This window comes from Olea europaea, chromosome 7 (assembly GCF_002742605.1).
Source record: "Olea europaea var. sylvestris chromosome 7, O_europaea_v1, whole genome shotgun sequence".
Taxonomy (NCBI): domain Eukaryota; kingdom Viridiplantae; phylum Streptophyta; class Magnoliopsida; order Lamiales; family Oleaceae; genus Olea; species Olea europaea.
The window spans coordinates 5,245,203-5,256,700 of record NC_036243.1 but is presented as its reverse complement, the minus strand read 5'-3'; the positions used below and the strand labels follow the sequence as shown (position 1 = coordinate 5,256,700).

Here is an 11,498-nt window from a genome sequence, read left to right as displayed (position 1 = left end):
CATTACAGGCCAAACGTAGGGACATTTTGTGCTATTAGGTCTTTTAATAATTATTTGGACTCACTTGCACTCTTTAAATTATTTAGGAGTAAGATTGTAATTTATTCTTTATTTTTTTTTCTTTTTTTGAATTTTATTTAAATAGGAGGCTATTTTGATTATTTTAACAAAGAAAAGTTGAAATAAGGACAAAAATATAAAAAAAATGAAAAGTAGAGATTTTGTCAAACGCACGACGTTACGTTCTGTTAACCCTTTGAGGAACTCAAACATCGGTGAGAATTCAATATCAGATAACAGAATCTAAAGACAAAATCTGTAGAGCTTAAGGGGTCGGAGCTTCAACAAAGATTCGGTATAGCAAAAGGGAAAATATGAAGAGGAAAACAACAGTTTCAGAACCATCATCAAGCAGAAAACGCCCACGAGATGAAGAATCCGAATCCGAACCCGAACCTGGAAATTTTCTTTCGCTAGGTGAAAAATTTCCCCTGATTATTTCATAATTTATTTTTTCTGCTTTCGGTGACCTTTTTTTACCTGGAAATTCACGTTGGAGAAATATACATAATTGTGCAGAGGAGAATCTCTCGTTTAGTGATACTATGGTGGCTCTTCAAATAATGCACGCTCAGTTTCCTCACATTGAAAAGGTCTGCACTATTTTTATATTAATTGAGTAGGATTGCATGTGTTTGAAAGCTAATCAATTGAACTAAAGGGTCTTTTTTTCTTTTTTGAAATTTCATCCAATTTTTGTTAGTGAAAACTAAATGGGCTGGTAAGAAACCGGTGAATGGAGCCCTGTGAATGGGATTTGTATTTGGTAGCAAAGAAAAATCTAGTCTTTACAAACTGATGGTGCAGTACAGGTCAAGAAATGGGCTTTATAGTAGAACTTTGGTGTATGATTAATGAATACTTATCATGTTTCAGCAACCGGTTACCTGAAACTCACTTTTCTGAATACAACATTTGATGGTAACTTCTTATAATTTTTTCGTCATGTTTACGTTTATCTTTTATAGATAGAACAAACTAAGCCTTTTTAGATAAACTTAACGTGAAGAGTATTCATCTGTTATAGATACTGAAGATAATATGAAGAATAATTGGAAAAGCTGCTCAATGGAAAAGAAAAGGAACAAGAGTAATCCAATAAGTTTTATTGCTATAAATGGAGTCTTAAAATTTTGAAAAGTTAATTTTTTTTAGGAAATTTACTTGCTTGGATTATTTTCAAGACAACTGCTCAATTAGGGTGTTTAATATTTTTGATTTCATCATTCCCAGTTTCCACTTTTACTTTCATTTAGAACTGCCAATGCCTTCTTATTATGTGCCTTCAGGTTTCCATCCAGCCTTTTGTTTTGCAATCACAGTTGTACAGCAGCATAAGGGACAGGACACAAGTGGATAGGGAATTAGAGGTTTGGTGTCTTGGCCAGAAAATATTAACACGTTTCTTTCTCTCCCTTGTTTTTATTTATTTATTTATTTTTATCTAAATCAACACGACTTAAATTTTGTGTGCATTTTTTCGATGTATACTGTGGACATTGGCATTTCTCGTTAGAATCACAATAAACCCTGATACCCACATTCCTCCCTTTTGAGTTATGTCTTGCTGTACTATGTTTCTTCAAAGTTCTATAAACAAATAAATTCCATCGTTTGGTTTGTTTTATTTCCAAAATCACATGTTTATAAGTTTGTGATTGATTTTTTTATTAATACTATCAAGTTCTCTCAAGAACTGACATGCTTGATATGGTTGCAATAAATTTGTCTTTGTTGGATCTTTCAACAGAGAGAACTCTGGATCATGAATGAAAAAGGTGAAAGGGTAACATATTCATGTAACTGACCTAAATTTACTTGGAAATCAGAACGGACTTGGGTACTTATTTTGAATTGTTGAGTTTTGTGCCCCAACTATTGTGCACTTGATAAATATGGTACAACTATTATAATTCACACAGTATTGTAATCATCTAGGTGATTTTAGTAAACAACTTTTAACTTCTTGTACTCTGTACCGTATGTGTTTTGTAGTAAATCTTGAATTTTTCCTTTACACCAGATGATTATGAATTATTTGAAAGACTTTATTCTCTCCCTCCCTTGACGAAAGTTTTTCATATTTCTTCATTGGCTGGACGTTCTTGTCACCTCCTCTCTTATTCTTCAATTTCCACTATTGGTTGTACATGATGGAAGCATGTTATGATCTGCATATTTTTTTCATCTTATGCAGTCTTTACGAAGGGATAGAGTTTTGCGGATATTTAAGTTAAATACTGGACAGGATGACCATGCTGTAATGTTCATGGATGACTACCTAAATCAGGTTGGTTTTTCTTGGCTGCCCGGTATAAAATTGATATTTTTCCTTCATAGAGAATATTTAAAAATTTGTACATAAGTTGTTTCTGTGTGAGCATTTGGAGTTTTTGTGCTTCCTACTCTTTAAAATCACGCGTTACATGAATACGAGTAATAACCTAACATTAAATAGGAGTTTCAAATATGTTAGTGATTCACACCCTTATACATATCTTGAACAAGAACAGCACCATGATCCATTTGTGGAACTAATAGAAAGATAATAGAATAGCCCTAAAATAATTTGTGAGTTGTAAAATTTACAACTGTTCCTCTTTGACTCTAGACTTAATTTCTAATTAGAAAGTTTCTCTGGCCTTCCAATCACTGTTAGATTTACTGAGTAGTTGGAGTATCCCTTATATTTGTTTATATTCTATGTGGATCCTTCAGTGATCTTTGAAAACATTTTATTCTCCAACATTGTGCTCTCCTTTATCTATCAATAAAATTCCCCTTTTTTCACTTCTAAAAATGGCATGGTAATAAATTGTTTGTGCATACGTTAATATCCTCGTTTATACTTTGACCTTCCTAAAGTTGCTCCATCATAAGTAATAATATGATTATCATGTCATTTGGTAGTGTAATTGGTCCAACATTCTTTGTTGATTTCAGCTCACATGGTACTCTTATTTTTTTTTTTCCTCTCTAGTCGAACCCATTTCAATTCCTCTTCTTTCAGTTGATCAGTCGGTAAGGTCTTCATTCAAGTTATTTCTTATGTAACAAAAATGCCTTACCATCTGGTGGGGTTTCAGTTCGTTAGCTGTAATTTGCGCAGCTCGTAGTTCTACTTTTTGATCCTCTAGTTGAGTAGGTCATCACTCTTAAGTACAGAAGACAAATGCATTGGTATTAGCGGTTATCAATGCATTAGTATCAATAATTAAAATGGAGACCGAATACATTTTGTTTTATTTATGCGTGGTCACTATTTGAATCCTCACTGTTTTGTGCAGTAATTTGTGCAATGATCCTGTTAATTACTGCATATCCTTTTGTTCGCTTGGATTTATTCATGAGAAGTTAAAAAAAAAAAAAAAAGGATTATTCTTGAATAATTAGTGACACAAGTCCTTAAACATTGTTCAGATTGAACATGTTGTGAAAAGAATGGAAGTGAAGACTCAAGATGATCGTATGGTTTTTGAATGGTTTAAGACTCATGTAATACATTCAAAGCTGGATACCAGCATTGGTCATCAAGAGCTTGTGAGTTTTCCATTCCTTAAGTTGCATTCTGCTGCTTACTGCTGAACCAATCTATACATGTCTCATTTTACACGTATATTTTGTTTCATCTGCTATTCAACTAGAATATTCAAATACTTTTTTGAATTTATTCATGCTGAAAGTTCCTGCTAGTGTACTCAGAGTTGGATTAGTAGAGTGACTTTTTGGAACACTGAAGCTGTTTTAGAACTTTTCTTCTTCTTCCTTTTCTAAAAGTGTTAGCGCAACTATTTTTCAATATCTGAATTATGGAATAAAACTCATGTTTCTAATGAGACATCTTATTGCATGCGATAATTTTTGGCACCATCAATCAAGTTGTAAAATGAAGGTAATAAAAGCTACCCTTGTTTTTTGACCATAAATATATTGGTAGGAACTGTCTCCATTTTATGTTAGGCGCCGTGTTGCAATATAGCATCCCCTATTCTATTGATTTAATCTATTACTTAAGCGTATTTTTAGTAGAGACCACTGTATCGAAAGCCCCAGATGCTGTCTCAAGCGAGAGGCATTCATTAGGTGCTTTACGCTTTAAGTACCTGTTGTGAATTCTTATGTCTTGACTTAATGATGTCCATGCATAAAGATATAATCCCTTAGTCTTGCTTCTTCTAAACTGTTTTTTAACTGGCTCCAGATGGCTATATATTTATGTCCTTGGATCCTTTGCAGTGTTCACTTCTGTCCATGGGGGGAAAGGTGAAAGAGGAACATATTTCTCTATTAATTAACGCTGGCATTATTGTAAGTAAACATAACATTTCTCTCTTGTTCTTTTTTCAATTTATGAAAAATGTGAATTTTCTAATATGAACTTGAACACATCCAGTTGTTTCAGTGTATGATCCATTTTTTTTATGATTTCCAGAGTGTGGTATTGAGGCCTGTAGTAGAACTTTATCCTTCATATAATAAATGTCCCTTTGAACTCCAAATTTTGTTTAGACAAATATTTTATTCATTCTTTTAACTTTATCCTGTAATTTTGCTCAATCTTTATATGTGCGATGTTAAAAGTAAATATAGTTTCTTGCCTTACACAGGCTAATGACATGGGTTTACAAGTTCCTTTCAATAATTTGTTTACTGTTTTGCACCTCGGCAAAACAAAAGATAAATGTGATTAGGTTTAAATTTATCATTTTGCATCTGTAAAGTATATATAAAATCATTTTGATAAAATTGAAAACTTAAACCAAGAGTAAAATATGGTTGCTATGACAGTGTCAACATAAGATAATTTGAGTAGGTTAAATATTGTTGAACTGGATTTTTGAATAAGATAAAAAAGGATATTCGACAAATTCTCTCAAATATTAAGTGGCTGATAAATGACGGAAGGTCATTGGTGATACATAAAATCCTGGATGATCGCTCACTTCACTTTTCCTCGTTACAAATTTTACCACTAAATTTCTTTGTTGCTTCATTATCCAGTCAGCAGCGTAAAGTTGTACAGTTTACAAAGTGTCAACGGTGCCAGTATATTGATGCCCAAAAGACCTATAAACTCCTCATGCTCTACACTGAATAAGCTATACACAGAATTTGAATCAAAATTAATGTATATTCCATCGCCCCCCTTGGAAACAGAGAATGCCAAAACAACCTAAAGTTTATGACATTCATCAGATTTTTGTGTCAATGAGCAGCTTTACGTTATATATTTCTTATGTTTATGGGTTCCTTTCTCTTCCTCTTGCTTTGTGAAACTGCTATTTTGTTTCAGATTCGCCAACTTATTGATCAAAATATGTATTGGTTTGCAATTCCAAATATTGGTTCAGTGCTCAAAGGTCTCTCGCAGGTATCAGAATTATTAGTTATGTTCTTCCTAGATAACAGTGAAAGCAATATTTAATTTATATTTTTTAAATTTGCTGCATAAATTTTTAGTACAGTTTTTTTTGAAGTTCAGTTTTCTTTGCTACAGAAGAATAGAACATATTTTTTTCATTAAAAAGTTAATTGAGTATTGGTAACTGGTATAATTGTCCAGGACTTCTGTGTGCTAGAGTATAATTGTCCTGTACTTTTGTTTTCAACTTTTGTGTAACTGGTAAAATTTTAAAATAGCTGAAATGGATCATTATTCATATATTTTTATCCTGTACTTTTGTGTACTAGAGTATGTTAAACTAGACAAAGCTAAGGGGAGCCATTATATGTGGCTAAGCATACGATTTTTGAACATTTGTAATTTCAGAAGTGCATGGGCACCTCTTTAGGAATTTATCTCCTTGTGTGGTGAAATAAAATTTGGCTGCCGTGATTATAGGATTAAATCATGTACTATTTGAATACATCAAATTCTTAAATGGTAAATTGTGTTGTGAAATCTTGATTTTCTGAATTATGAACTAACCTTTATATGAAGCAATCCTATGCAAATTATGTGCCCAAGAAAATAGATGAAATTGTACGTTAGAAATAATTATTTTCTAGTTAATGAACAGTGCAAATGTTTTCTTCCTAATTTGTTATTGGTTATAAAAAACAAGTTACCTTTCTTATCTTAAATTATGTTGTCATCAAGGCATACTTCAATGATGATTAGAGGGCTTTCTGAAAAATTGAAAACTGAATACAAATCACTTAGTTCTGATCATAGTAATGCCAAACCCACCATTTGGATGAGTAGAGTTGGCCTAAAGACGCTCACCGTTCTCGGATGGACTTTGTGATAACAAAAAAGTAAATGCTGCTTCCAGCAATCACTTAGCCCCTGTTTGCTTAGGTAGTTCTGCCATTTGTAATCAACTAATTTCTATCAAGAAATGTAATCGCTTGAATACTCTTAATCTCCCGTAAAATGAAATCGAGAAAGTTTTTATGTGAAGGGCTTTACAAGCTTGACACTTGCATTACTTTTCTGAACTATTCATGTACATTGACGCCTAATATTGTATTTTAGGGCAGAAAGGAGGTTCTCTCATTCCTCAACCGTAGGAAATACAAAGAGATGATGTTGGCTCCTTTGGAGAAGAAGCGCCTCCGATTTTCTCCTCTGGATATGAGATTTCATCTTAGAGATCTGATTGGTTCAGGTCACCTCAAAACTGTCCAGACGCCTAGCGGGTTAATTGTCCGGGTTGCGAAGGATTGAAAATCGGGTATGAAACTCGCTTTAGTTACATATTCACCCAGATTAATAGAGGTATTTTGTACTGGGGGTTACAAATGCAACAATACTAGCGTCGCTAAATTCCATTATTAGTTTGGTTGTCAAGTTCGTGTTTATTTAAAACACATTATATGTCATACGAGTAATTGTGAACAAGAAGACGTCAACATATACAAAAATTTGAATAATAATTGTGTTATTAGTTTAGGGGTTTGTATTCAGTTCTCATAGGACCTCAAACATATACAAAAATGTGCATAATAATTGTTATTAGTTTAGGGATTGGTATTCAGTTCTCATACTCGTCCAATGTGCATACTGAATGAAATTTTATGTGTCATATCAACTAGAGAAGATGACTTGTTGATTGAGCAGAGTGGAAAATCAGGATCAATATATGGGATCTAAGAATAGGACAAGGCTTTGTTGGGTTGAACTGAGTTGTATGTTTATGACCTTTTCAAGAACTGGATCAGGTAATAAAGTGGTGGATAACTAATTTGCAAGGCAATCCTCTTTATGTCATTAAATGACAGATGACACCATCTGAAAGCTGAATTGAAATCTGTTGTTATAACAAAACCACAATTTCCTCAAAAGCTCATTATGCAACTCTGTAGCATATCCTCAAGAATGTTAATCTGCATTTCTCTCTACCCATCTATTCTTTAGATGAACAGAGGTGCTTGGCTTCTATGCTTATGGCTTACTGCACAATGCACGAAACTTCGTAATTGAATTTAGCATCGATACAATACCTGGTTCTATATATCTGTATGCCATCCTTGTTTCATAATTAAATTTATCTGTTCCTGATACTGCTGTCTTTTCTTGATCTTCACAATTTCCACATCTTGCCTTTGGGCCTTTAAAATATTGGCTATTCAATCACCTCACATTCAGTAGAGCTAATAAACCACTTATATGGGAGAATAATGTGAAAATACAACTTTTGCATCAACTTCAATGTATTGTCGAGCACTTCTCTTAATGGAAGGTTGTATGGTAAATAAAATTACTGAAAAAGGATGAAATTAAATAATTTAACTGATTTTTGAATAATGAAAAGCAAGAATTTTAAACACGCACAAACGTGTTTTCGTAATCAGACCGTCCTTTTCCTATCACTGGGATTATCCAAATAAAAGTAGCTTGTTTCTTCTAATGACCAATGACTTTATAAATTTTAATCCATATTCTTAGCATCATTATCTTAACACAAAGCCTCATCTAACTCCAAGTACATCGGCGTGCAATTCTGCATAATTCCTAGCTACAATCCAAGGTCTCTATCCATTATCGCATATCACTTTCCATCCGTTATCTTATATTTTCATGTCTATTATTTAATATATATTTTATTTTGTCTTGGAATTTCACATCTTTTTCAGAATATAGCAGCTTCTGTAGAAGATCCTGTGAAGTCTCAAACTGATGACCCTACTAAAATGCTGCCATGTGAGTTCTGAATTTCTACTTGGCTGTTCATAGCTTGCATTATCATAGCTGGATTATTGGTTATTGCATAGACTTGTTTGTGGCAGCTACCTGCTCGGGTCCCAACATGGGCACGTTTAAATTATTTCTTCGTGTTGTTTTGTGGCGAAGCATTACGAAGGACTGTGTCGGCGCTTTTTGATGCATGTAACATAGTAGTCAAATGGCTCCATTGTTGCATATAGATATAGAATAACTTGATCATAGCTGTTACATAATTGGAATTGTACAAAAGAGCATTATTTGATTGAACTTCAATTTTGTATTACCATTTTCCTTCAAAAACTGGAGAGCCTCCATCAGGAAATAAGAATTTCTGAGACTGACGTATCTTTTCTTTATGAATCAACTTACAGTCGACCAAAGTTCTAGTTGTATTAAATATTCTATGTTTTGCTAATGATAATTGCTTCTATATTTGTATGAGTAAGAAGTCGTGGATGTGAACATTAGTTATGCTGTAAGCAAATTTTGATATTTTACATAGCTTTAACTGTTGCTAGAAAAAGACTTTACTTTCATCGAATGTAACTCTTTTAGCTTTTACCAATATTTCTTTTTCGCGAGCTGGAATAAGATGGTTTGCAATATTTAAATTTGAAAGAACCTACGGGGAAATTAGAAACGGTATCACTTATGGATATCGATGAATGTATTGACAGTTCTGTGCTTATTTTTTTTAGGGTTATGCTAGACGGATAGAGCCTACGCGTCCAGGGCGCTAATTGGCACCTTATTTGGACAGATCTTTATCATTTTTTTTATGGGTCGTTACCTACTATTACCCACTATGAATATAGCGTTTGACGATCTCTACCGAAAAATGTTGACATCAGTGAAGGAAAATTTTTGTAGATACAATTTCCAAGAAATAATTTGATGCAGTTAAAGAAAAAGCAGTAGGGTCAATTTGATGACAAACCAAGAAGCATTGGCGACAGCAAATTTGTTTTGTTTTAATTAATAATTCAATATTCATAACAACAGTGTCTTGAAAAACGGCTCTCAAGACATGTCAAAATCACAAGAAAATCCACTAATTCGCGTATCTCTCTAATCAATTATTTGTTAGTTAATGGCAAAAAGTATTGTACAAGAAAGCTTACTACTACTACTATTATTATTATATCGTAGGGCTTCTTAATTTTTAAATATTTCATATATTTTGTCATTTAATTATCTTCGATCCCGTCTTTCGTATCAAAACAAATTTTCTAATTATTTTGTGACGCGTGTCTTCATTGATTTGGCTGATAAATTGTGTTAATATGGCTGATAATTGTGTTAATAGCGACGGTTTACACGCTTAGATGAAAAAGTATATCTTAATCTAGTATAAGTTTTAAAAATAAATAAATAAATGAAATTGAGCCAAAAGAAAACTATTTTAACAAGTCATGGAGCGACAAATTCATCCATATCATCGACAAAGTTCCGGTATAACGATCTGGATACTATCTCATATAAAAAAACAAAGAAAAAAGAGCCTAGTAAAATAGACATTCCAATGAAACAAGTTGTACAGTATTAAACAATCAAATCCCACTAAGTACTGCATACCGAATAAAACTATATTGTTTTAAATATTAAGAGGGTGTTTGGTAGGAATTTTTATGTGAAAGTGTATTTTTGAATAGTAAATTGATGGGAAATGTGTGGTTGAAAAATAAGAAAAAGTTTTTGATTTACGTGTAATATTATTTTAATAAAGAATGTGTGGTTGAAAAGAAGAGAGAGAAAAATGCATTTTGATAAAAATGGGTGCCAAACAGGGCCTAAGTTTTTGTCCGGGCTTTATTAAAATTATAATACATGTTTCTATTTCTTCTTTCCAACTAGATATTCTGCAATAAAATAAGGAAAATTGCAGTCAAGATACCAAATCTTTCATTTATTAGCAGACTTGATCCAAACTTTTTATTTGTGCTGTCAAAGGTATCAAACCTTTAAAAAATTCGCAAATCAATCCAAAATGACGGTTTCCGTCTATTTGACCACCAAAATCGTTAGTTGACCCCATAAATGAAAATTTTAAATATTTTTCCCAAATAAAACGAGGACAATTTGGGGCATTACACATTTTTCCTTCAAAATAAAAAAATAAAACTCCCTTTCCTTTTTCCCCAACCCCCTTACCCCAAAATCAAAATCAAAACCACCTAATTGCCCGCCGCCACCACTAGCAACACCACTTTAACCCCTAGCCGCCAACATTGCCTCCACATTGTGGCTGCTACCAACTCCCAACTTGTATGAAAGATAATCTCCACCACATTACAGGAAGGGTATCCCACCGAAAGCTCAGCGAGGGCAATGAAAAACGTATCTGTAACATGCGACGGCTGTGGAGACGATGGTGTGTGTTTTGTTTGTGGGATGGTGTGCATCGGGTTTGGATTTTCTTGAAACGGATTTTTTTGGATTTTGTGACTGTATCTTTGGTGGCGGAGTTTGTGGAACTGCCAGAGGTCGTTAACCGGTGGTGGTGGTGGTGGTGGTGAATTTTGGAGTTGTTATGGTGGTTGTTACAGTGGAGGTGGTGATTCTCAACGACGTTGTCTAATGCTTTTGGTGGTCAAACAAACGGAAACCATCATTTTGGACTGGACCTGCAAATTTTTTAAAAGTTTGATACCTTCGTTGGTACAAATAAAAAGTTGGGGTGAAGTCTGCTAATAAACGAAAGGTTGGTACCTTGGCTGTAATTTTTTCATAAAATAATATTACACGTAAACTCAAAATTTCCATCTTTCTTAATCGCTCATTCTTAAAAAAATTACTATTCCAAAACATATTTTTTCTCTAAAACTCGTTAAAATGGAGGCCGAAAATTAGAAACGATAGGTCCTTTGTTTCTCAAAATAACTTCTTGTACAATACTTTCTTTCAATTTTTAACTTTTTCGATTGCGCGAACACATATCTTTAAACGACACTTGTCCCATAGTGGTGGAACAACGATGTTGATCTGGCCTACGTGGGAGGGTCGTAGAGGTAGATAGCTAAAGCCTAGAGAGCTTAGGTGTCCTCCTATACATGGTTGCTTTCCAAGATAGAAGACCCTCATCATCTCCTCTCTTGCTTCACACGCTAAAATGACTTCTTCTCTACTTAAAAAGAAGCTCACCGTCGGTAATACTCACAATTATACACACACACACGTATATACACGAATTATTTATCTCCATTTCTTGCGGTCCTCAAATGTAAGCCAAAAACAGTTTTTATCTAAATTTCAATACGTGCATAATTTT

The 11,498-nt window shown here is 33.5% G+C and overlaps 1 protein-coding gene across 5 annotated transcripts; it reads left to right on the top strand.

Moving 5' to 3' along the window:
• The first annotated feature begins 205 nt into the window (after positions 1-205).
• Positions 206-8,662, top strand: LOC111396768 (serine/threonine-protein kinase 19). 5 transcript variants are annotated; one of them, XR_002703063.1, is made up of 10 exons: positions 206-477; positions 580-653; positions 1,350-1,430; positions 2,258-2,350; positions 3,481-3,600; positions 4,297-4,368; positions 5,354-5,431; positions 6,539-6,737; positions 8,140-8,206; positions 8,293-8,605. XR_002703063.1 is itself a non-coding variant. In XM_023023274.1 (9 exons), exons 1-8 carry the CDS (start codon positions 375-377, stop codon positions 6,728-6,730), a joined length of 780 nt encoding a protein of 259 aa, XP_022879042.1. In that variant the 5' UTR covers positions 206-374; the 3' UTR covers positions 6,731-6,737; positions 8,140-8,605. The 5 variants fall into 5 exon arrangements, 3 of the variants coding, with proteins under 3 accessions (XP_022879042.1, XP_022879041.1, XP_022879043.1); XR_002703064.1 differs by having other exon boundaries at positions 6,544-6,737; positions 8,140-8,662; XM_023023274.1 differs by having other exon boundaries at positions 1,383-1,430; positions 8,140-8,605.
• Positions 8,663-11,498: the final 2,836 nt, after the last annotated feature.